Source organism: Ornithodoros turicata, chromosome 3 (genome assembly GCF_037126465.1).
Source record: "Ornithodoros turicata isolate Travis chromosome 3, ASM3712646v1, whole genome shotgun sequence".
NCBI lineage: Eukaryota > Metazoa > Arthropoda > Arachnida > Ixodida > Argasidae > Ornithodoros > Ornithodoros turicata.
In genome coordinates, this window is record NC_088203.1 from 85,352,327 (window position 1) to 85,378,584 (window position 26,258).

Here is a 26,258-nt window from a genome sequence, read left to right on the forward strand (position 1 = left end):
AATTGTCTGCACGGTACCCACGATGGGCTCCATGGTAAACCAGATGTTTACCATGTAGCTTGTATACCAGCTTGCCTGCGTATATGCTGTTTTATCTATTACTCACGATGGGCCTTCCTGTGTACACAATCAATTATAGTTTGGGCCTGACTTTTTAGGGTTATACCCGGTTCAAATCCGGAAATACTGGGTTTAACCCGGTATTTCCCCGAAAACTGTTGGGCAGGGGAACCCGAAGTCATCACAACTAACACACAACTTTGGAAACTGTGTTGTAAATGCATAAATAATTAAATATGCTCATACAAACTGTCAAAACAGAGACTCTGCTGCCACTTAGATGCATAGACTAAATATTGATGCTCTGCATCTACTGGTGTGTCATGTGTATCATGCCGATTTTTGCTGGAAAATATAACTCGAAAAAGTCAGGCTCTAATAAGTACACAACATTTCCTTAATTTTTTCTCCACATTTTGGGTATGTTTATTTAAAAGCTATTTCAACAACAGTTGCTGTACACTATACCGATGGGTTGTCATCTTTCTTATCTCCTCCTTCCTGCTTGCTGTGAGATGCCAGTAATAGGGACAACTTGGTTTGGTGGTATGACGTAGAACTGTACAGGGAGCTTGCTGAAGCAGAAAGGAGGCTGCACGTCTGTCCGAGTAGATACTGGACATCTGGCACCGTCCCTAGCCACTCCAGTTCGTCTCGGCTAAGAAAACGGTCGTAGGCAATTCCGGCTGAAACGGTAGCAAGCCACACAATGTTTATCCTGATTGGCTGTTTTAAAATACGATGACATCACTTCTCCTTTTTATACAAAGAAAAACTCATGGGGATGTAAGCTCCATCGACATAGATGCCAGCTATTCCATGGCACTTAAAGGGGCACTGAAGAACAAAATTTCCCCTCACGGAATGAAACGTGTCTCTACTTTGACACCAATACAAAAGAAATTAGACTCATCGGTTACATCGTCAGTGATTTATGAGTGAAAGAAACAACACTTAACACTTTCTCACACTTCTTGACAAGCGCTGATGAGGAAAAGTGTAAAAATATTCCAAAGCTGTATGCATAAGCCCAAAAATGCCACAACAGAATGTATGCAGCAAAGTGAGTGTTGCCTCATACGAGGACCTGTGGGCATACTGTCAAACCTTGTTCATATGACACTCGTCAATCTGGTATCCTCGATTTATGACCATTTTGCTCGGAACCATTCCCTCCCCATGTAAATGCTCCTGATTATTGTAACAATTCGCCTATCTGACCATGGCAGAGATTTTTTTGCACAAATAGGGGGCCGAACGAGAGTGCTCCACCTTCAATATCATGACCGCCAGCGGCACTGAACAAGTGGTCCTCCTGACCTGTAAGTGCCCTGTGGTTTCGCATAAATTGTCGAAGCCGCTTGCCTGGCTTCAGAATGGGTCATGATGCTATTTGTGGCACTGGCAAACGAGCTTACAAGAGGAGTGCCCCTCATCACTTGGTCATACTGACTTGCTGCAGTCATACAGGAGCAACAGAAAGTCATGCAGTACGTATGTTCCACTAACCATGCAATAGCATCATTGGAAAAAGTACAGCTGGAAAATGTGACTTGAGAGTTAAGAGACTTTTATAGGATGTCGTCGACAAGTAAACTGTAAGATGTGCTTCAACAACGCCTCCTGTTTTGCAGTAAAGCTTCTTTCTTCTGTATTCAGGGTTTCAGGTACAATGTTTTCTTCTGTGGTCATGGTCAAATTAACGAGGTTAGACTGTATATCACATGTATATGCTGCACATGTGCTGTATATCCGTATACATGCTGCATGTCAGCAATCACTTTGTATTTGCTTTCATTCTATAACTATTTGTTTCATATTTGCTTCAGTTATGTAACTTCACTCCAGCAAATTACCAGTAGTAACATAAGTAATACACATCGATCTCTACCAGTCTCCCTTTCGGTGTACAGCAAGGTAATTTCCCAAGAACTCACCGAGCAAAATAAAATGTGGCATCTTCTTTGTCAGCTTGAGCAACGTCTTAACGTCTGGGGTGTCACTTATTACCAGGGCATTCCTCGACTCTGTGAATGGCATGGCTGACTCAAATTTTGTCCCCGTGATTGCGAGTCGGACAGCTGTGTTGCTGTAGGACTTCAGAAAGAATCCCTAGAGTAAACAATTTAGTATTTAGTCGGGGCTCACCTTAAGTAATGCAAGCTCCATTGTATGAAACACAGTTTCAAAACCATATGGGCCTCTTAAAGGTGCTGTGACACCTTGACAGATGTATAGTTTATTGCTGTCTTTGTTTACCCTGTATTACACCTTCAAACACAAAGCCTGATTTTCACCCACCAATTTGGCAAAAACAGTACCCAAAAACACGAGGGACTATATAAATTGCATTCCACACCGGGTTGGCCCTACCTGTCAAAACTCACTGGCTACTATAAATAGTTTGCACTGCAGTATCTTCACCTTCTTGAAAAGCATGTTGTGAACTAGCCTTCTATCTTCAGCTGGCATCGGATTTTCATGGAAGAAGCAAATCAGACCAGCACTGTGAAGTTCGCTTCTCAATTTCTCCCCCATGATTTTGTTGTATGGGTGTGGCTAGATGGAAGATAGAAGAAGAATACTCGATTATGGGAATGATTGCACCGCATATGACTGCGTTTATTTGTAATCTCAAGCACTCTCACATTGAAAAGACTCTACAAACATTTCTGTACAGGATGCGAGACGTTGCACCCTGCACATTTCGAGTAGACTGTCCTTGCATTCACAGTGTGATTCATCACATGTATGCAGAGTGTGATGGTCGAAGCACCTCTGAAGATGTTTGTCTCAATGGCTCAAAAATGAAAGTAACTGGAAAATGTGCTACACATGCAGTACAAAACTATCAACCATTGTTACTTATTGTGCCACCTATATGAGCCAGTTGGATAGGACCACATAAACTGATATCAGTCTTCCAGATATCAGTCAAACGGAGTCTTCCGATCCATAATGCTACACAAAATATTGCAGGATCTCTCTCTCTCTCCTTCCCTCCCTGCAGAATCTCTCTTTTCATTGTTTTGATCTTCCTCAATACGTATATTGGAAAGCAGCAAGAAAACATGGAGACAGCCTTTTCAGGAAACTGTACTGGGCTGCTCCTGGACGTCAGTTACTGTGGATGAATAAAAAGGGAGAAGAGCAAACGCACCATTCCATGTATTCACACAGGCGACATTCCCCAGAATACTCCAGCAGAAGGTGCCAAAAACGGCACTGATTGTAACTGCCGCGTAAGTACAAGTGCTGAACATCATATCTTTTCGTGCACATGCTAACCGCGGGAGACGTCCAGGGCGCAGCCACAAGATATTCCGTAGCAGACGACAAGGAGAGGCGCGTTCCAGTGCAAAGTCGATATTCCGGCATAAGGAATACCGAAACTCTCTGCCCCGTAAGCTGTTTATTTTATTTATTGTTCTTGCGTTTCTTCCACTAGAACGTGGGGATGACAAGATATGTGCTCTGTATCGCAATTTGTGATAGCATAGCTGTGCGGGTGGATACAGTCCTATATGACATCCTGGGGACAAGTTGCAAAAAATCCCGATCCTGTCCCAGGATCCACATTTAAAAACCACAGGATTGTAAAAACGGCTCGGGATTCCGAACCCTAGTTGGGAGCACGTAGAACCTGAACTGCCACATTTTACAGGAATCTTCTGTAGCCTTCAGTAATATTGTGCCCTTGATATGTACAGGACAGCTGTGTCTGGATTACAGAAATTTTACTTGAACCAACACTTCATGCACACTACCCTAGAAATGTCCAAAAAAAGTACTCACAGGAGGCTCTGTTTTTGGCCGCATAATCAGACTGCATGTCTGCCAAGATGGTCTCGTGTCACGCGGAATAATTGGTTTGCACACTTCTATCATCGCCTTCCGCTCAAAATGAGGTTCGCGAATTTTTCTGCTCTGTATCCTCCGGTACCGAACTTGCGTCGATAGAGGCGACAAGCTGGGGAGTCCTAATAACAGAGAGAAACAGAAGTTTTTTTGTTTTTTTTACGTATGTTAACTTACATTTTACATGATGAGTCCCATATTTAGGAACTAGTATTAGGACCTCAAATTGGTGGTCTCAAAGATTATGGAGCGACTCATTTATAACAGTGTTGACTTATGCTAAAGCTAAGAAAATCGGGATGAATTTGCGCTTTTGACAACAAATTTATATGTATGGTGCACACTTCCTTGCAATTTCTAAGTTTCACAATTTTTGTACTGCAGTGACCTTGTGACAAGCACTTTCAGAAACCTACATTACCCAAGTCCGTACATAACTGAGTATTTCCTGCAAACATGCACTGTCATATATGCAACAACATCACTTGTTACTCTAACAGATTTTCATACCACACTCCGTAGTGCAATGTCTGAAGTAAAAAATATTTGTGTTCCCAGTGGCCATAAATAGAGGCTCTGGCACAGTTATCTGTAATAAGAGGTCTGCACTAATTGCAAGTGTTGGCACTGCAAGCCTTAAGAAAAACACGTCAAAAAAACATGCGTCTGCCATGGTCTGGTTCCCCAAATTCCCTGTACGTGGACAGTTCAGTTGTGCATCACACGGACGACGCGACCCTGTAAAAGTGAAAGCCTAAGCTCCTTTGCTGCAAAGGCGAGTTGGCGCAAATGTGAGCTAGGTAGTATTTCCATAACATTGAGGGGAGGTACAATGATGTGTTTCAGGTGAATGGGAAGTTCCCCGAGACGATGTTCACTTTGTTTCGCTGTCGCACTACTTCTCTGCAGTAGGTTGAAAATGGAATGGGATACGTTAGTTCAGGTGAACGACGGGTTACGACGGTTAACCAGAGTTTGGGCGAAGTTACGTTGGATTGCAGACGCATTTTGCACAGGGGTTCCCACAAAGTCAGTTTCAATGGCATTGCGAAGAATTACGTGAATTTAGTGGGTCTTGCTAACAGAAGCACGACATCGTCCTTACGTATTTCTGGATTAATAATAAAGATTAAATATATAATTAGTTGTAACAATCCGGGAAGTTCTTACGAAAGTTTAAGTTCAGAAGCGACGTGAGCGCTGCCATTTTCAAATGTCATTGGCGATGGTGGGACGGACGTCGGCCAGCAAGTATGGTTTCGATTTCCGCTGTCACTTATTATTGTTCCGTTAATAAATCAAGCCAACTAAAAAACTGTCACTGAATTTATATATTTTCACAACTACCGAGGGGCCTGTCAAAACGTGCTTCGATTGTGTTCAGTGTTGTGCTTCAGTGTTCAGCACCAAGTATTGTATTTGCGGACTGTATGACATGGTGTTTCGAAAAAGATTGCAGAAAAAGAGATTCCACTTTTTTTTTTTTTTAGAAGATATCATTGACCCCACATATTATGTGCTTAACAAGAACAAGAACTGATGTGACGTCGTTTCGTCGTTTATACTGACGTCACACAACGCGTGCGTAGCGGCGGCGCTGCCGTCGATATCAACAAGGCCCCTCACCATCCCGCGGCAAGCCCAGCAAAGCCGTCGTCGTCGGTAGCTCGCTAGTACGAGTGCCCTAAGGCGAGGTTGGGGCGCACGTTTCATCTTCCTGCACTTCTCACCTCATCGCTACATACTATCGGTATCTTTGCATGTGCTCGTTTAGCCTTCAGCGCAGACACCAGTGCCGCTTTGACAACATCGATGGCTACAGCATGGCTCAGTGAAAATTCCCGTGAATCTCCGCCCTAGCCGTCGTTTCTCGGCCCACAAGTTCTAACTATCACTGTGAACACTTACGTGATACCCGTGTAGTGAAGGCAACACACATTCTGTTGGATTGCACATGTGGTTCTCGCACAGCGGCTCTCGGACTTCAAGCAACACGTTGGTATGGCTCGGATACGAGTGTCATCATCCCTCCTCCTACTACTCTTTGTCGGCTTAGCGTCGGCCGAGATTTACACAGACCAGTTCGTCGTGCACGTACAAGGCGGGACGAGGGTTGCAAGGGAGTTAGCGGAAAAGCATGGCTTCTCCTACTTAGGAAACGTAAGTAGAACTTTCTGCCCCCTGTACGCTTATTTATTTCGTTTGCGCTATCGGAACATACCTCCTCGACTGCCCCTTCATCGCTCTGTGTTGTAGCCGAAACCGGTTTCGAGATGCCGGGGGATGCCCAGGTTTTCGTGCCCGAGTGCGTGTTCAACATCCAGGTGCAGCGACACGGGCGTTTGACCCTTTCAGATGTCAACTCGAGACGAGATGCGATCCATGTGTGGCGCAGTCCGTCTGTTTACGTTTGTTCCCTCACGGTGCCGTTTGGTTTGCAGACGGACTTTGATCCGGCCGTCTCATTTGTGACAGATACCGCACACGGTCCTGAACGTGAACCCCATCAAAGAGCGATCCTATGGAACATGCTCATTGTGGACGTGCAAAAAATTTTTCACTGTTCTCGGGGAGGGCGCGGTTATATTTGCAGACGAACAAGCGCTATGCCATTTGTTATGTGCACGTCATGACGATAACCTTAGCGTGATCGCTGTAGTGCCAGGTTGCCTCCGGCTGATAAATCGTGATCTCGTGCGTTCCAGATGTGACAAGCGATGACTGGGAATGGTCCCTGAACATTGACGCCGCTTCATGCTGCCCTGTCAGAGTGACTAAGCTGGCTAATTGCGTTCAGACATCCCGATTGCTTGTCTCATCTCGGTCTCATTCAGCGTGAATTATTGCGTATTGTGAATGTGCGGTTCCCTGTTTCTTTATCTTGTCAGTTCATATCTCAGCACATTTATTTGCGGCTCTGAATAATTGAACCTCTGTATGCCATATGGGGATAACTCGGGAAATCGCAAACCGAGCGAAGGGGCCTAATCTCATTGTCCGTCACATTCACACATGCTTTTCCCGTTTTTTACCGTCCTGTAGCGGGCCAATAAATTACAATACGGTACTAAATTTTCTTTGCCAGGTATATACTTGTATGTAGATGTCATTGCAGCAAAAAGGGGACAAGTCGACTTATCCCCCTATTGCATACAGAGGTTCAATTACGGCGAGCATTGATATATATGGGGCAGTCGAACGTGCTTTTCTTCGTGCGGCATTCGTTTTCGAGAGCTGCGCAGCTTCAAGTTTTGTATTTCGGGAAACACCGGAGCAGCGACACCACATTTCCCGATTTCAAATCTTACATACAGATCTGCGATATCTTTTAGATTACCCAGATAGTCTGCTGTCAAAATGCACAGTGCAGTTAGTTCACAACGTTGTTATTAGCTGTTTTAAATATGACCAATCTGGCTTTGTTTTATTGATACGTTTCGGGAAACCAGGGGTGTCCTCGTATGTTTTGTATCCATACGGTCCAGTTCTCTGTGTAGCTACGTGTCAGCTACGTCCTTCGTAAACCCGAAATACTATTACCACACAGTCGTCATTAAAATGTGGAACCGACCGATTTAACTGCCACATTTTTATCCAGCTGTTGAATATGAAAGTTGGTGGGAGAAATTTTAGTGTCTTTCGTGTTTGATGCTTTACGAGGCATGTGTTACATGAACCAGTAATCACCGGCGTTCTGCTTTAATGCTCTTCGTGTTGTCCACATCATCATTGCCACTATGTACTTATCTCGATTTATGACGAATCAAATTTAGCGGGATAGCATCGCCGTGACTCGCGTTTTTCCCGATTGGACACCTGTCTCGTTAAGCGGACAGGTTTCGCCTCAGACGCAATCATCGTCACGATTCACGTTCCCTCTCATTCATGCAAATCCAAGGAAGTGACGTCACGCTTCAGGGAGGCCTCGCGTGCTGCCTCTCGACTCATAGCAGCGCATTGCGACAGGTGTACCACGCCCTATTGCACAGTACAGTGCGCGTTGTAATAGGTGTTCGGAAATACGATACCTGTCTCTCAAAGGGTGTGGACTGCGGTGTCATGATTGCCCTCTTGCTACATGGATAGGTAACTCATCGGAGGAGTGTAGATTCATTTCTTCGTGGAAAAGTCAGGATGACTCGGCAGAAGAATCCGAAATATGCCCGAACAATTCTCGAGTAGAGTGCCGCGCACCCAATCCCTTTCGACGCAGGGCAGATCACCAAAATAGGTTCACAGGTGCGAAAAAAATAAATAAAAGTAAAACCAAAGAAATAAATATACGCACACTTTATCACTTATGGTTGTCTAGACATTGTCGATTTTTGTTTCTTAAGTTGCTCTCACTTTCCGAGGTGTGTGCTTCACATGGTTGAGCCGCATTGAGCCGTTCTGTCGACGTGGATGATAGGTGTCGCCGGAAATTCTTCATTACTAACATAATGGGAGAGTATGTATCTGTGTTGTGGAACAGGAACACACGAACTGACAAGCACAACGCGAGTCTCGAGGAGCATAAGAGCATTGAAGTATGGCAATCGTTGAAAAAGCAAAAAAAAAAAAAAGTGGTTAGCGCGCTTGACCGGGTTGTCAAGATGTGCGTGTTCAATTCCTGACGGTCTCTGGCTTTTTCGGCGACTGCCTCGATCACTGTTATCGTGGGTTTTCCCGCAGATGTCCCGGACGGACATCTGCACAGTTCCCCCTGAAGTCGGCCCACGGCGCATAACAACACCCGTATAGTACAAAAATTCCTGTTGCCCTCTCTCCATCAATCTACGTCTGCATTGTGTCTTACGGACACAATTTGGATTAGAAGCACGAGAGTGCGTTTGTCACCAGCATCGATGGACGCGCTGTTTCCTCAAGACTAGTGAAAGTTTGCGTAATTGTACCTCTTCTCTTTTTCCTTCTTGACAATGACCTTTCCACCCCGAATGAAATTCGTGATGACACGCATGCATTAACCCCGCTTCCCTCAACACACGTACATGGTCGGTCCTCCGGCCGGCGTGATAAGCGATGTTTGTCTTCCTCCGGAATGTGAATTACGTCCACGGTTTTCCCTCTAGCTGGTAAGCGGCCAAGAGGTATCCTTCCTTCAGCGGTACTATTCACGGCGGTTCTTTTTATATTACAAAAAGCTGTCGCATAAATAAGTGCTGCTGCCCATTGTGTTTCTCGCCTTCTGTCAAATCATTGCGTTCACCAAAGCAGCTCAATACCTTGCCCCGGTATCGGCAATGCTGGGCCAACGTCGGACCAGCATTGCCAGTATCCGGCGAATATCGTCATAATGTTGAATTCGGCGAATAATGTTGAGCTCGGGGGATTTTGTATTTTTGCTCCGTATGATATGTGACTGCTCATCTACCAGAGAATTATCTGTCAGTGTTCCGTGTATCACTGAGTGCGCGTATGTGGAAGTGTGAATTAGAACACCCAGCCGACCTTTGTCTGCATTGCTGGACCACGCGTGAATGTAAGCCATGGGCAGCGAATTGAGCTCGCTGGAAATAACCGAGAGGCCTTTACCTCAAAATCCACTTTCGCGCAGACATCATTCGCGTGGCGATGCGGGCCCATCATTTCTCTCGTTTAGTCCCTCATCACAGCAACAACACTGAAACTGGGCCAATGTTTTTGCTTGCACGTTTTTGTTGCCAGGAAGCTAAAGAAGGCCCTAATGGGCCGCGTTCCATCGCTCTATCATTGTGGATTCGAACGCAGTCACGTTAGTATATGGGACTCCGGCAGCTTACAGTGTAAGCAACATACTGAATTCTCGGAATGAAAATGCGTTTTCTGCGCGGGGGGTGGGTGGAATCTGTCTTCTGCTTCAGCGGTCACATCCCAATAGCGTTGTCCTGTCGTCTGCTACGGCGAAATCTGTCATTCGCTTACTCAAATTCTGTTCTGGTTGCACAGCTTCTGGCTGTTTACTGTTTCCCACGGGAACAGAAGCTAGGCTTGCTTTGGTCGTGTAGTGGGAAAGTGGAATTTATGATTTTGTAACACACGTTGGGTACAGAAAAAGCATGTTCTTCGGCAGAAGCATCGTGGATAAGTTATAACTACAGAAAATGGGTAATGACAAGTTATACACCCATTAACCAACAACGGTAATTAGCGACGCTGATTCTGTTCCTGTCGCCTTAGCTTTCCATTTCCGAGCAGCTGTACTGCACATCATTAAAGTTACGCTTGTACTTTGTGCGCAAATATCGCGCGTTCCTCACAGAAGACATGAGGTTTCATACATTGAGGTAACAAAATGGGAATACCGCTGAACACAAGTAGAGGAGGAGTGAATACCACGTGAGTAGAGGGAATACCACGGAGCTGCTGGAAGCAGGTTTGCATTGCGCCAGGTCCTGAACAGTAACAGTTGGTTTTACAGATGACAAACCATGCGCAATGTACCGCGCCGTGTGTGTGATCATATCAGGTGTGATAGAAAACGGGAAAATATGGGTGATCTTATTGCATTTTACCGTAGTGCAATAGATACACGGTACATAAAGATACGCGAAAAATAGGGGCGTAGGGCTGCGTTCATAAGAGTTAATGTTCGATGTTTTGCACTTGAGGCTACGTGTTGTTTGTTTAGAATAACCAAGCTCGGAAGAGGCACTCAGTAATTTGTTCGTCAGGTGGAGGTCTTCCGGGTGTGAAACGTGGTGGTCGACGAAAAGTCATCGGATGCAGGGGCCAGTACGCTTGTGATATACGTGTATATAGAAGTTTAAGGATGTGGTTTCAAGCTTTAACTAATTAAGGAAAGCTTGTGCTGTCCCCTTACTTCATTTGTACGACCAGACTTGGGTCTGGTTGCGCGTGTAGCAGAAATTTCCCTATTTCTTGCTAGCTCGTGGATGTACCGATCTTTTTTTGTATTTCGGTATGCTGTCCTCGCGAACTTTACGCGTGGCTCTATGCGTTCACCGTGACTGTTATCTGTCCGTCGGCCTCCTGGATAATGTACAGCTCTGCTGCTTGCTTAGCACTCGTGCTTTTATAGCTCTGCGCTCTTACTTTTTTTTTTTTTATATGTCGGGGCGCGCGTAGGACGAGACGCAGTATGGCCTCTTGACGACGTGTCTATACGAGAAAGAACGTATACGCGAGGAGCGCCTTAACGGTAACAGACGGTGAGATGTTGAGTCTGTTGCCAGTTTTTCTTTTTCTGTGTATGTCTGCTCAATTGGTTTACTGACCACGGTTGCTGCCAATAGAATATGAATGCCAGGAATACGGGGGAAGACTGTTGCGCGTGCGCGAGAAGCTTGCGCAAGTGTCGTGCCGTGACTGCGATTACTTTTGACTTTGAAGCGTCAAAATTTCGGTGCAATCATTCCGCTACAAATACAGAGGACAAACCACACAGCACTGTTCTTTCAACAAAATGAATTTATTTACCTTTTTCTTTTTAAGCCGATAAGCCAATCGTCTTATTCCATTGAAGTGGATGACATCAAGCCACGTCTTGCTTTACTGTGTCCTACGAGAGTGTGCTCCCCCCCCCCTCTCCCTTTCGGGGAGTTACAAGATCGATCCAGAGCCCCGATATTGAACTGTACTGTGACATAGCGAGCGTTATCGTTATATTTAAAGTTCGCGCGCTCCAAAGTTTTTCTCTTTTCTTCTTCTTTCTTTTTTTTTCTTTTTTTTTTTAATGGTCGCGCACGAGCCCGTGGCGATTCACGGGCGTTATGGGGATGTCGCACTGCGTCACGACTAGTTGAATATCTGGCTCTGGTCAATTCCCTTTTGGATGAGTCAAGACGCAAGGCACACAGAGCAATAGTACGCTTACACACAGATGGTATGGCTTACGAGCCCCATCATGCTGGTCATGTTAAGCAGAACCTGACCACTATCTAATTTCATACATATTTCGTTAAAAAAAATATTTGTAAGAAAAAACGAGTTTGTTGTGCGACGCCTTTCAAGTTGCAACATTGACTGGCGTTTGGCTCCTCGCTGAAAGGACCTTGAAAACGAGCGCTCGACTTGCCCAGTGTTGAGTGTCACGACAGCCAGTTTTCGCGGGTTGGCGGTCATCCAGTCTATCCACTCAGGGAAGGGACGCTAATACATCATCCTGACATAACAATGGCCGCTATATTGGCTTTCTACTACGGCTCTTTACCTGTTATCGGTTCTTATCTCTGGAGTAGAATCGACCTTGTGGTGATCGTTTTTATTGCTATTGGCTCGAATGAACTAAGGCGGAGTGCTCTTTCATGATAATTGGATGCGCACACGGAGGGAAGAAAGTTGAAGGGGGAAAGGTTTTTCCTTCGTGGAGGAATTTAAAGAGAGTGAGCTGCAAGCAGTGAGGGATGCTTCTGCGTGCGGCAGTGGTGTATGTAAATATTGAACAGTTTCGCGTCGAGAGGCAATCGAAAGGTGCGAGGTTCGAATCCCTTCGATGTCCTGCCTTTTCAAAGACTGCAAATATTTGAATTGAACTTGGCATCGTCTGTTATTTGGAGACAGGGAAGATGAAGGATATCGATTGCTTCATCTTGTTTTCTCTGCGTTCGGGTTTCGACATCGGGTGAGGGATGAGCAAGTGTACCTTGAAATCGAGTGATCGAAATCCCCGTCGTAAAATAAACTACTACAAATAAATGTTATCGGACTATAAAATGCACAGTCGTGCCCGGGAAGCTGCAAACAGCGAACTTGAACCTAATAATAAACTAACCAACATGCCGCGCTCCGTCGTTCGGCCCTGCTTTGCGTAACGGCCGCTAAAATGAGGCTTTCGTTCGCTAGTACGACTTGGACACACATCGAAAACATGTGAATTTGAGTGGTTCAATAGTGATGTCGCGCTTTTAAAATACGCCATACCATACGAATCAGTGGAGCAATCTCCTTGATTGTCGTTGTTTCGAGAACGTAAATTTCGGGATCTCGATATCTGGGATTTCGCGACTGGGAATATCGAGGACCTCCCGTTTCGAGCTTACGGCGAGTTCAAACATGACGTGTGATTTTGATTGATTGATTGATTGATTGATTGATTTGATCAGAGTTCTAAGTTTTATTTCTTGCGGATTTTGTTCCAGAGTCTCTTCCGTTACTCCCGTTGATATCTGAACATTCGTCGAGTTTTGTGTCCTCCAGGCGAAACATCGTCTAAAGAACTTCTAACCGTAGCAGTTGGAAATAATGATTTCGCTGACCGGTATGTTCGATTGGCCTTGTCGTGTACCAGTGGGGCCATCGAGGCTCTTGGGGCACTTAATTTGTCCCCGTACATATCTAGCGTTCTTATCTAGAAAGCCACTCGCGCATTCGTGTCTATTTGCATGCAAGACTTGTTGTACCAGTGATCGCCGGACGTGAAAGCAAGTGGTGGAGGGAGAGTCCGCGCAATGCCTTTCAAGGTTGGACCGCTAGCGACGTCATCTGTGGTGACGACGTGATTGTGGGGCAACATTCTCAAGTACGGGTTGTCGTTCCCCATGTTTTTGTCACCGTACTCTATGGAAGAGGCCATTAGTAGTCCGGACGTTGCCTCTGCTGTTTATTTTGCTCATATACGGGATTGCCAGTATGCTGTGCACGTGACGATCATGAACTTCCGTCTGTGGTCGATCCAGGAAATGCACAAGTCTTTAGTCTGCGTGGTTTCTGCGCCTAACTAGTGGAATCGGGATCAGCCATGCAAGAGACACTAGACTCGAACCTGTTCGAGATAGTACTTCAGTGTTGGTCAGGAAAGTGATTAAGTGATTATTTTAGCGTGAACATTATAGACTCGTTGTAGGATTTTTGTTTCACAGTGTTCGGCAGTTTGCCTTTCTCTCGTTATTTGAAAAGTATTCTAGTCGATCAATAAGTTATTGTCCTTCTCCACAATGCACAGAAAAAGAAAAAAAAAACATACAAGCAACGCACTCTGGGAACTCTGAACATGGTATGAAGACAAACAAACAAAGTAATTCAAGTGTCGATGTGTTATTGGCGCATCGGCATCTAAGGCCAGTGCGACAGTAAACTATTAGCGAGTATGTAGTACAAAGTAGTGAAAATAGTGTTTTAAATGAAGTACAAGTACCTTTGGGGATGAGTACTTAGTAAGATACTAAAGTACCGACGAAAGTATTCAAAATACAGTACATTTTGAGCACGGTTCTCAAGATGCGTACGAGTCTGATCGGGATGAAATGTCTGCGGATCAGTAATTGGCTTATTCGTTCTTTTTGTTCAATTCCGTGTGAGCACAGCGAAATAGCTATCGCTATGAATGGTGTGCACACGTAGGCGAAGGACAGCATGGAAGACTGGGAGTGGCAGGAAGGCTGGTACGTTTCAGGCAAGACACCACCAACAGACAGATAGTGTATTCTCTCGACCGCTGGTGCATGTTGGGACAGTTCGTTTGCTTGAGCACCAGAGAAACGGGCAGATAAAGCGCTTTTCCGATCTGCTGAGTACCTCCGTGGAGGAACTCAGTTCATCGCTTACTGTCGCTTTCGACGGGAGGATTGACAGAGCGAAATGTGTAGGACTGTAAACGCGTCGTGGGAATTGCCTCCCCTCCCCCCCCTCTCCCAATTCTGATAGAGGACCTCAGAAAATCCCCGTGGATCATTAAAAGCCACTTTATGGCAGTTTCTTTATCAGAATGCTGGAGAATGTCTCTAAACTATTCTGATGTCTCCTCCTTGGTTCCTAGCCTACCAAGTGTCAGCGAAAACGAAACTGAGAAGGGGTTTTCGTTAGGTTTTCTATTCGTGAATAGAAAAATTTACTTTGTCCGGCAGTTGTGCAAGAAACCAAGGAGGTACAGTATCTATTCACGCACCGTTTTACGGCGATTCTAGGACGGGAGCACAAACTGTAGCCCCCTGCTCTGGGTCATGGCCACTCTGTCCTTTGTCGTAGCCAACAACGGTGGATATAGGGTCGATCGACTTTCCAAAAATCGTAGTCCTTTGTTATCCGGCTCACAAAGTTAAATCTCTATGCCCACTGTACCCGAGAAAAAGGACCCAGTTGACCCAATAAGCATTCGCTTAGCAACATCTGTTCCACGGTTAAGATGTCACTGACAGGACGACAGTCGAGAAGCAGGGTCGAAGACAGACAAGGCCAGAGAGCAATTTCTTTCTTTCTTTCCTCGGAAGGATTGCGCGATAGCGTGTGCCATATTCCGGGTGCAGCAGTGACACCAGAGTGATGTGAAGCAAATCTTTCACAGACAGTGGCCGATTCGCAGGCATCGTATGCAGCAATTAGGGGAACCGCTGCGTGTGAAGTGGTGCTTGTCTTTACGTACAACCTAGATTTGTCCGCGCTCTGCACGATTGTATTGTACGAGATTGAGTGAACAGGGAACGCGATTGCGTAATCGATGCAAATTTGCCCTCATTTGCGTGTGAAAATCTTTTATTTTGAATCTGTAAGTAGGTCTACCGATATTCCAGTTTGTATCTTTTATGGCTGACTGCTTCCGAAATATTTTTTTAAGCGCGAAGATTGATTCACGAGGCCAGCTTTCCTTCCAGAATTATCCTCAACGTGAGCAATAATAGTTTCTCCGTCTTCAACGGTCTGGTGCGTTCGAATTAGAGGCAGCCATTTGGCTGTTTCGAACTAAACCTCCGGTCATCGGCGTTGTGCGATCGGTAATTCGTTTCGGTGCTGCGAGAAACGCACGCAACTGTCTGATTGGGTCATCCAGTGTTTGTTTGTTGGCTTGTCATCATCATGGAGTAGCCCGCTTAGTCAACGTTGTTCCCTGTGACCCGACAGCATCGAGAAGAGGGCGTGTTATCTAAAGAGCCATCAAGTAAGAGGACCGGCGTGTTTCAATCCTCCGGTATCAGTGGAACGGGAGAAACACGATCGCGTCGCATCAGAGTCGGTGGGAAGTGTGCCTTGGCGTCGTTTGCCGAATCTCGGCGCAGCTGCACCGAAATCCAACACCAATTTCGCGTTGCGACGCTGCAAAGGAACTCTGATCACGGTTTCCAAGGCAAATAAGTTCGTTCACGGGTACGAAATCCTGCGTCCAATGTTTGTGTGATGCACCGGTACATCTAAATCAATAATCGATGGACGGCGAGTAGGGTTTATACGTGGCCTCTAAGCGCGAACGCAGTTATTTATCTTCAATTTGCTCTCGTTTGCAGCAGGTCCTGTGCAAACATATGGCTTAGCAGGCCGGTAACCACTTTGCGCTCAGACACCGCAGACACTGAAATCCTGGTACGGGCCGTGTTTATCCTGGGTTTTACGTCAGAGGCTCCAAAGACAAATTCACAGTCCTGCATGAAGTTGTCCCAGGACACACGATTCCCCAGGCAGGCTGACTGCAGCGAGAATACATTTGCGGCATTAGTTCCGGGGCATTTGCTCACCCCCCCCCCCCCCAAAAAAAAAGGCTCAAGACGGACACACGCCCACCAACCGTTTCATCCATATGTTTTCACTTTATGGGTCATGTCTTGTGGGTGGCATATATAGCGGGACAATTGTTTCAATAAATATATTCCATTATTGGGAACGAATGAATAACTTAGCTTTCAAAGTGCTTGTGCATCTGATGAGGAGCTTGCTTCTTGAAGCTTGTTTGAATCCGTATCTGTATCGTTCTAATGCAAATGCGAATACTGTTGTACACGTGCAAATGACGATTGTCCGGCTTCGGCGTTTCATTGTTGGGCAACTGCCCGTCCTCCTCCTATAGTTGTATAACAAGTGGTCCACAACCCGTCATAAAGGCCCTGCGACCACAAAGCGTCGACTGCGGTTGTAGCCCGTGTTGCAAATCTGTTGCTACAAATTTTTTGCCGTACCCGGTACTGTCCTAATATTCATTGAGTAATTTTACCGTTGAACCTCTGGACGTAGGTTTGCGGCTTTTCCTTTACACTGAAATGACACACCGTACATGGCATAAATCTGAATGAATTTTTTGAAGCAAGAATTGCGTGTTTAATTCGAAGAACGAAGTATAGTCTGATGTCGCCTTTCATATAGGGAAGCGCGCTACGAGAAATGCGAATAAAATTCCAGGTCTGTGGCGACAATTGCGTGCGGCTGCCGATTTGTTTGCACTTGCCACATTTTCCTCGACTGTATGCAGGTTCTCTCTACCCTAATGGGCTCGTTGGAGGGTGTAATTTCGCCGCGCTCTTTGCGGGGAACAAAGCTTTTAGGGTAATCACGCTCCGTAGTGGAGTAGAAAGGAACGGGAAAGGTGACGAAGGAAGGTGGTGACGAAAAGAAAATACTTTTTTTCTTCTTCTTCTTCTTCTTCTCCTTTCTGTTCGCGTACTTTTTTGTCGTGGGTGTTGTTTGACTGGCAGAGTCTCTCTCTTAAAATCTCCCCTGGAAAGCGCTTTCTTTTCTTTTTTTCCTTTTGTTGTGAACCCAAGCAGCACAACATGTCGGCCCAATATTGGCAATGTCGGCTTCTTCATGCCCAACCATTCCCAAGCAGCACAACATGTCGGCCCAATATTGGCAATGTCGGCTCCTCCATGCCCAACCATTCCCAAGCAGCACAACATGTCGGCCCAATATTGGACTAATATTGGCAATGCCGGTTCCTCCATGCCCAACCATTCCCAAGCAGCACAACGTATCGGTCCAATATTGGCAATGCCGGCTCCTCCATGCCCAACCATTCACAAGCAGCACAACATGTCGGCCCAATATTGGCAATGCCGGCTCCGCTCCTCCATGCCCAACCATTCCCAAGCAGCCCAACAAGTCAGCCCAATATTGGACCAATATTGGCAAGGTCGGCCCAATACTGGGACAGCATGTTGTGCGGCTTGGGAATGGTTGGACATGGAGGGGGCATATCAGTGGATTGCCTCACAACATTGTTGATAAAATGTATGTGGATTCGTATGATGTGGCTCTTTCTTGTGACTTTCGCGAAGTGGGGGTACTTGGGTCATTATGCTACGTCAGCGAGAGTATAGGTGGCTGCTTATGGGATGCAAATACGTTATTCGTGCATTGATACCCACATTTTTTCTGCCAATAAATCCCCCTCCCCTTACATGGAGTGAAATTAACTCATACTGAAGGATTTATTGTGTTGTATTAACTTACCGCGGTTTATTTATTTGAATTGCATTTGAATTACAACTGTGGCGGTTACAGTTTTAGCCATCACGTACGTGATGTGATCACCATTGCTGTCACGTAGCGTCGCGGGAATGAAAGCTGTCGTTACCGTGACAGCAATACAAAAAGTATTCTTCCCTCTTTTCTCCTTCTCAAAAGGTGTGGAAAGAGGGTGTCCAATCATCGTGGCAAATCGTTTGCGGAGACCAATGGGAGGCCTCCCCGCATTGCCGTGCCTTTGGAGAGAGAAGGAAAGCCCAAATTACAGGACCGATGACTCTGGTTCCTTTTGTATTACTGTCAAGGAAATGACACATTATTCATTGTGCGAGGAGCATATATATATTTTTTTCTCACTATGGTGTCCATTTCAGGCATCATTATGGTCAAAGCCAATTTCGATCGTATTCCACTCACGGAACGCCGGTTTCGTGCCCATCGGTCTCTGTTACCGCGCGGCATTCTTCACTGAAGATTACTCGCACTTCGATGCGGACGAAGAGAAAAGTGTTAGAAATTGCACACGGTGCAATCTCGCGCACAGCTCGTTCAAATTTCTCGACGTTAGACGGGGAGGGGGGGGGGGGGGACGTGTGGGCTTTCCGTCTCGAAACTTTCGAGTCTATCGCGCTCTATTGTGGTGTAAGAAGCCGTGGCGGCGATGCTACGACACGCATCGCCGGCGTGCCGTTCAACTCCATCCGTGCTCGCGAATGAATCGCCAGATTTATGTCTACCTTTGTTTGCGTGCGGGTTTAAATATCTGACCTGCGCTCACGCACCGTTCGTTATAAGCTGAGTGTAGCTGTTGGGACACTTTCGCTTCCAGAGGGTTTCCAGTTCCATTCTCTAGTCTGAAATTTTTAGCACCGCGAAATAACTGAAGCCGTGAGCGTGCATGCGGACGTGGACAGATGGAGAGAGAACAGCAGTGAGGAACGGAAGAGAGGGAGCTTGATATGTGTCCTGAACGTATACTCTAAAAACAGAGCTTCACCTCATAGCACGCTCTTATAGCCAAGTCATCGTCCCGAATGAGAACGTTCTGTCCCTTGATTTGAGAAAGACTGGGGGCATACACCTTTTTTTGTGGCAATTATGAACTGCGCAATGCCACAAAAATGACGTACGCCCCCCCCCCCCCGCCCCCCCGTTTTCAGCAAATCAGGGGTAAGATCGATGTCACTCGTGATGGTGGTTGGCTTGGAGCGTGCTATCTGGTGAAGTTCATTTTTAAGAGTGTAGTTCGGGGGAACTACACTAAAAAAATTGAACTTGATCGAATAATCCCCCTGCCACACGGGCAATCTTCAGTGATCATTGAACCCAATGGCTATTGAACGCACGCGTAGCGCCATCAAGTGTGTAACGTCTCTACCTGCCAGGGAGCATTGGATCCAGTGCTCTTTGAGAAGTTGACACGTCACACGCGTGATGGCGCTACACGCATGTTCAATGATCATTGAAGAGAGTCCATACGGCACGAGTAAACACGCTCCATGTCAACCGTCATCCAGAATGACGTCGTTCTCTCCCCTGATTTGTTGCAAACGGGAGGCGTACGCCTTTTTGCGGCGCTTATGTAGTAACGTGAATTGTCACAGAAGGACGTACGCCTCCTGACGTAGTACTTTTCACAAACCAGGTATGATGACGGCATCATTCTTTCCGATGGTCCCCCGTTTGCATGTTATGTGGTGAAGTTCTGTTTGAGTTGTTTCATCCTGTGCTTACCTTACCTCCAGCCCTTCACCCTTCATCGGCTATAGTCGTGACGATGCCAACTCGCGCGTGGCCAACAACGGCGAGCCAATTTCGACATTACCCTCTTCCCACCTCTCTGTTCTAACGGTGTATGACTGCGAAGTCTATCTGCAAAGACAGCCGGGAATTCTAGGGACATGACATCTTGCGGTTCTAGCCGACACCTGGCGGTTGACGACTACTCAGTCACCGATTGCGGGTGGCGGAAATTCCAACCCACACCTCTTTGACTGCCAGTCTGCCGTGCTGTACCATTACACACCGCGCTCTCATCACCATATCAAAGTCTCAGGTAATTGCTTGTGCGTTGGTATAAGGCCATTTACGTTGAGCTCTAAGGATAACCTCGGACGGCTGAGCCTGTGGTTGGACACTGTGACGATTTTGGAATTGTTTGTTGAGGTCCATACTAAAAGCGATAAATTTCAGCGCTTAAAATTATATACAAAAGGACGAAAGGATACTGCACTGTACTTGCAACAGAGACTCTCAGCCACGTCGAACGTACCGTTCACTGCGAAGTCGTCCTGCTTGGTCAGGAACTCTGGACACGGCATTGGATATCCGTGGGCTAGACGATAACGCGTTGCAGCGTAAAGACGAAATGTGTTGCCTGTTTGTCGTCTTCGAAAACGTGAAAAATGATACGCCTTGTGCGCGTGTTTGGTCTGGCTCAGGGCCTGTGCATGTCTACTTCCAGCATATCTCTTACCGGATAACTCGAGCCTCAATATTGACGTCGTTTATTTTGACTGTAAAATGTTGACAACAGTTCCTCGTGTGGGGACGGGTGTTCAAACATTTTTGCGGCTTGCAGCTGTGCGGTGTTTCTGTCTTTACTGACGCTTTTCCGAAACGTCTGCATGCGTGATTACTTGTTTTCCCTTTTCAAAACGAGGAGGAATGTAAAAAAAAAAAAAAAAATACTCGTCTGCCGACAAGTTTCTTCTTGGACGTAATGGGCTTATCATTCTTCGAATAAGCGGGGAAGCCCTATTTTTCGTGTTTCCCTTCTCTCCTTTCCAATTGAATAAATTTTATGGTTGGCAACCCGCATTATCCTCATATCCGGCATCTTTCCTTTGGGTGACGTTCACTGCCTCAAGATGGGCTTGTGGTCTTTCAGGTGCAATCCCTCATCGGTCTCCAGAGAATTAACGTCCTGCATCCCGATCGATGTGGCAAATGATTTTCCGATTGTAGTGTCTCATCCCACGTGTTTGATTTAGTGTCCCGGAACACAACTGGCGTCATGGAAGACAATATGTTCACTCATGTTACATCTCTTCCTGTATGCCGGTTCTGGAGCCCCAGAAAGTAATCGGGCTATAACAAGGATCTCGGGAATAAAAACGCGCCTTGTGTAGTTACACGGGTGGTTCGTTGATACGCTAGGTTGGTGTATCGTTGACCGTACGGACTCAGCTCGGACAGGGCAGTCAAGAAGTATTTCATTGTCCTCCTTCTTCTTCTTCTTCGTACGGGTTAAGAGTTGTCAGCCACAGTCCTTCCTCAGAGGTTAGGTTCGTCGTGCGATTTTAGAAGAGGCCACTTTGTCCTTCTGCTTCAAACGCATTAGCTGCGTTTACGACTCCCTGTTGTGTGCCTATAGAGCACACCCTTGTTGCAGCGTTTGGGAAATTACTTTTATTTTCTAATGCATTGCATTACCCGTCGCGTTTTCGTGCAGAGGAATGATGTACAACAATGTCATTGCTTTCATCAAGTAATGACATTACTTTGACATTATATTTTCCCAGGAGTTTCTAACACAGCCCGGTGTGGCGTTAGAAGCGCGTTCTCTAAACAGACATTATTGGGTTATTTCTTTTTTGCTTCGTTGCACTACCGCCTACCGGTGATAGGTATTGAAGTTTCTGCAAAATCTATACGTATGATGCGTGATCTAAATGAACAACCGTAGACAAGATTAATTGGCTAGTGACAACGTATATGTAAAAGTAGCATCGGGATTTTCCTTAACTGCGCCAGACACAATGCATAACTGCGGGCTTTAGACAATGCACGAATTTTAAGCCCAAGTAATGAGTATATGATACACTGCCTATCGCATATGTGATGACGTTACTCCAGGAAGTGTAATGTTTACCATAACTCATTACCTATATAGATGCAACGCATTACCGGTAATGCATTACCTTGAAATGCAGTGCTCCCCCATCTCTGCTGTGTTGTATATGCCTTCTCCTGTGGTGCTTTAGGACTTTCACGTGCAGATTCGCAACTGTTCCAATATATGTTCGGCTTGAAAAGGAGAAATTTCGAATAGAGAGAACTCTGTGTCCGTTTCGTAACTAGAATAAACGAATACGTACGGAATTACTCGCTTCGGTATTCGAGCAATTCGAATATTGGAACAGGCCCAAAGACAACCAACCAGCAAATGAGTACGTCACAGTTTCTTCATTTTACACTACATGGAGACTGACGCAATATTCGACGAGTTTTTCCGATGAGTTGCCATCCCTCCCCCTCTTCCTGGCAGGCAAACAAGTAAAACGAAGCGATAATTGAGTGAGTGCGTCCGTCCACAACCGGCTTTCCCGGTGCGTGACCTGTTCCTCGTTTCCTTCCTGATGACCCTTTTAGCGATACGTACTGCGGTTCTATATTTGCAGTCAGCGTCCGTGGTACACTCTGGTACACACTCCTCGTGATGGTACTTCAGGCTTGCACGTGTGACAGAAAACCTTGAGCCGTAAAGACGTTGTGTAACCTTGCGACATCTGTCATCAGTACGTTATGAGCATTGCTTTCGTTTATTTCATTATATATTTATTACGTACTCATTTGAGGGTTGGCGTATAGGTAACGAGAGAAGACACAGCGTGACTTCAATACTGGAAAGCGGGTGTAGAGGAAAGAAAATGACTATAGTATTTCGAATATTTGAGGAGATTCGCCACAGCAAGTGTGAAAGAGAGAGAGAGAGAAAAAAAAGGGGTGATTATTCTCTTACTTGAAGACCGCTTATTCTATTTGCGTGCCGCTCGAAGGAAAAAGGGAGAAATTAAGAGCATCCTGAAGTGAAACTGACGGAAGTTATAATTGCAATGTTCTTTTTTTTTTTTTTTTTTTGAGGAAAGTCACAACTTTTTTTTAGCGATATTCTGTTTCGAATGACGCAACCGTCAGACGTCACACAGAGTAGTACATTACCTGCTTTCCCGGAACCGTATGCAGTTGTAATTCCGGGTAGTATTGCCACAACCCGAGCGTGGTGCGACGAGTGTCTGTATTAACCCCGTGCGCTTTCGTTGTATTACGACGTCATTTTTCCAGAGTTCGAGGTTACAAGTAACTCGCTGCTTAAAAGTTCCCTTTTGGGGTAACTTGTGTAACTTAACTCGGTACTTTTGCGGCGTGATAACTTTAAGAGGAACTCGTTTCTTTTTCAGGTAACTTACCAAAGTAACTTGAGCGAAGTTCCAAGTTACTTTTAATTTGCTTATCATTCATGCCCACATATTTTGTTGCTTTTTCTTCGGTTCTTTCGTGGCATTTTATGTAATAAAACGTGATATTCAATCAATGACAGTATTCTATTCAGGAAGTATGAACCGCTGCTATTGAATTGAAGCTGAACCATTGTGCGCCCACAGGGAGTAAGATGCAAACCGTTCTAATAGTTGCACGTAAATCAAAACGATCTAACTGTGTGTCACTCCTCCGTCGGCACCTCAAGGTCTAATTCAACTGCTCACGCGCGCTCCATGCACCTGCGTAGTGCTATTTTGTGTCCCTAGTAACTTGGAAATAACTCGTTAAGAAACTCCCGGTAACTGCGAGTTTCATTTCATGTTGAAGAACTTCGTTATTAACTTAGTTACACTTTTCGCACGGTAACTTAACTCGTAACGAGTTCTTTTTGACGGGTAACTTTTCGATCTATGCATTTTTCCGACCCGCCCCTCGAGTGAATCCCTATGAGCTGTTTTCCAATTGTATTCGTTGGTCCTTGCTTTAGGAGCCTGTGTTTCTCCGTCTTACAGCCAAAGTCAACTATGAATAATTTGGCTTCTAGCCTAAGACATCTTTACGAAAGGCTTGTGTACACCATCGATTTACATGTGTCTTGATACCATTGCCTCGAGTTCTCAGTGTGCTGAAGGAGTTCTGAAACGGAACCGAAGGCCCCAATGTGCTTCCCTGATTGGCATTACTCCGGGTCCGGAACAATGTTTATACTTCTTTGTCCAGTTATCGTGGCTTAGTTTGTGCAGCTGTTCGGGTTGTCTGAATAGCGTTTATTGACTCCAGAGAGCAGTGATCCGTGTGTCCTTTGTTCGAAGCTTCGATTGAAGTAACGGTTCCGTGAAAGCGTTCAGCTTAAACTGTCATTGGCCGAAGGGAGTGTCTAGCGCTCTGACGGTCTGTCGGAAACAGTATTGACGTGGCGGTGTTGCTTCCAGGGGCGTTCTTCTTCTGCTTTTTCGTTTTTTAATATTTCTTTTGTGTCGAGTTCACGGCGCTCCTCCCACCTAGTAGCAAATGCAAAAACTGCGCTTTGTTGCATCGAGGGAATAACCGTCACACGGCAAACATTATTTGAACTACAAGTGATTGTAGATTCCCTTCTAATCAGTACAATACGTTAACGATAGATATATACAGCTCTTTATCTCGTACTGTGTTCACGGAAAACGCCAAGTCCAATGGACTTGGCGTCCAACCAATGAATTTGGGGCCTGTCCCGGTTTTATAGCGTTTGAACCATTGACATGTTTTATATTGTCTGTGTGTGAAAACAATGGTACGTTTGTTTCTTGTTTAAACCGCACGAATTCAGTGACCCTTCGTGTATGTCCCAAATTCTAAAAAAATAATAATGAAGGAATAAATAAATAATGAAATAACCCCCGCTTTCTCTCTCTCTCTCTCTCAAGCTTAGACTTTTCCTGATCGTGTGGCTGTTGCTGATCTCTGTGCCCCCACGAACTTCCGAGGTGTACCCAGCCTTTCCTTATGCCCCTATTCCACACAGTCATTTTGTTACACCTTTCGGGTGCGAATGTGTTTTCCTATGGAACACACCGTTGTGGTGTAAGTTTTGCATTTTTCTAAAACACCTTCCTGATTGGAGTCATTCTCCAAAAAGCACCATTTCAAAGGGCATATTCTACAGAAAACACTATTTTTGGGTGGGTGTGTTTTGAAACATTGTTTTGCAAACATCTTTTTAAACGTTATTACCTTTTTGTTTAACCGGCAGCATAAGAAAGGATGTTTGCTTACAAAAACGCTGCATGTACACGGTAAAAGGTGTAAAGAAAAAAAAACTGTGCACAGTGCTAATTCTACGTACCGTTGATATTGCATTTCTTTCACCCTAAAAAGACTCCGTGTCAAATTTGCTCGGCCGATGCCTTAACCCAACTGATTGATACTAAGACGACAACGAGGTACACAGCTAACGACCACTATGTAAGTATCACTTCAGAATGGGTCGAAACCTCGCACGTCACATGCCCTGTTCTATACCCTATTACGCGCGCAGCGTACATATGAAACCTGACCATATTTAATTTCTGTATTTTAAATGTTCACGTACAATATCTGCGCCCATGGCCCTGACACGTGGATCGGGGCCGTTCGCGGAAGCAGTTTTACCGGATATGCTTCGTTGCAAAAGCTCATTTCGCTTCCGTGATAATTTTCTCTCTGTGTAGCTCCGTGCGACGCCGTTTGCGTCACCAACGACAGCTGAGCCTCGTCTTTTGTTTCTCCCTAGTTTGTCACTACATGTACAGTTAATGGGCGAAAAACACACATGTATCCCACAGGGCGTCTAGCCACCTGGAGAACCGGGAATTGTCGGGGAATCTTGATGCGACTGGAAAAGTCGGGGGATTTGTCAAACAGGTTGCCAAAAAGCAGCTCAAGTCAGGGAAGATCGCCGACAAGTTGCCACGACGATATGTAGCGAGTCGTGATTGCCGATCAGAGCGCTTGAGTGGCCTCGCCGCTCAGCAAAGGTTCTCGGGGGCAGAAAAGTAGGGAAGCCTCACTAATAAGTGGTGTTTAACGAAACAAGAAGAAAAAAAATACAAATGGCCCTTGGGTCATAAATGAGGCATAGTACGGGGTATCCCTATTGCAGGGAGAATCGGTTCTTTTAAACAGTAAGGAGAAACATGGATTTGTATTTTTGTTTGTTAGAGTTCAGTAAATGATCCGTATTATTCAATTATTCAATAAATTATGTTTATCTCAAATTATATGTTTATATATTATCTCATCAATTTCGCACCGCAGTATCTAATCGCTTATGTGTTTCTGCGTAGCCGTGTATTTACAATTGAAGTTGTATTTATACTGCATTGTACCTACCGACCTCTATGTGCCCCCCTCCCCCCATGTAATGCCCTGTGAGGGCATTTTGGGGTATGTAAATAAATAAATAACGTAGGACCAGATACCAAGTTGCCTTTCTTTTTTCAGTCTTGGCA

At 45.5% G+C, this 26,258-nt stretch overlaps 2 protein-coding genes across 6 annotated transcripts in view; one reads left to right on the top strand and one right to left on the bottom strand.

The window, feature by feature from the left end:
- Positions 1-434: 434 nt before the first annotated feature.
- LOC135388730 (large ribosomal subunit protein uL10m-like) lies at positions 435-5,252 on the bottom strand. 2 transcript variants are annotated; one of them, XM_064618481.1, is made up of 5 exons: positions 5,089-5,252; positions 3,856-4,040; positions 2,485-2,619; positions 1,998-2,172; positions 435-746 (listed from the first exon to the last, which is right to left on the bottom strand). In XM_064618481.1, exons 1-5 carry the CDS (start codon positions 5,123-5,125, stop codon positions 523-525), a joined length of 756 nt encoding a protein of 251 aa, XP_064474551.1. In that variant the 5' UTR covers positions 5,126-5,252; the 3' UTR covers positions 435-522. The 2 variants fall into 2 exon arrangements, with proteins under 2 accessions (XP_064474551.1, XP_064474552.1); XM_064618482.1 differs by lacking the exon at positions 5,089-5,252 and adding an exon at positions 4,096-4,258.
- A 263-nt stretch (positions 5,253-5,515) lies between these two features.
- The window catches only part of LOC135388728 (furin-like protease 1, isoforms 1/1-X/2), a 126,990-nt gene continuing 106,247 nt past the window's right edge, over positions 5,516-26,258 (top strand). For 3 of the 4 annotated variants that reach the window (XM_064618475.1, XM_064618477.1, XM_064618476.1), the window contains exon 1: positions 5,516-6,078. In XM_064618475.1, coding sequence (XP_064474545.1) covers positions 5,920-6,078 — 159 coding nt within the window. In that variant the 5' untranslated portion in view covers positions 5,516-5,919. The remainder of the gene's footprint in view (positions 6,079-26,258) is intronic. The other variant, XM_064618478.1, reaches the window with a different exon arrangement.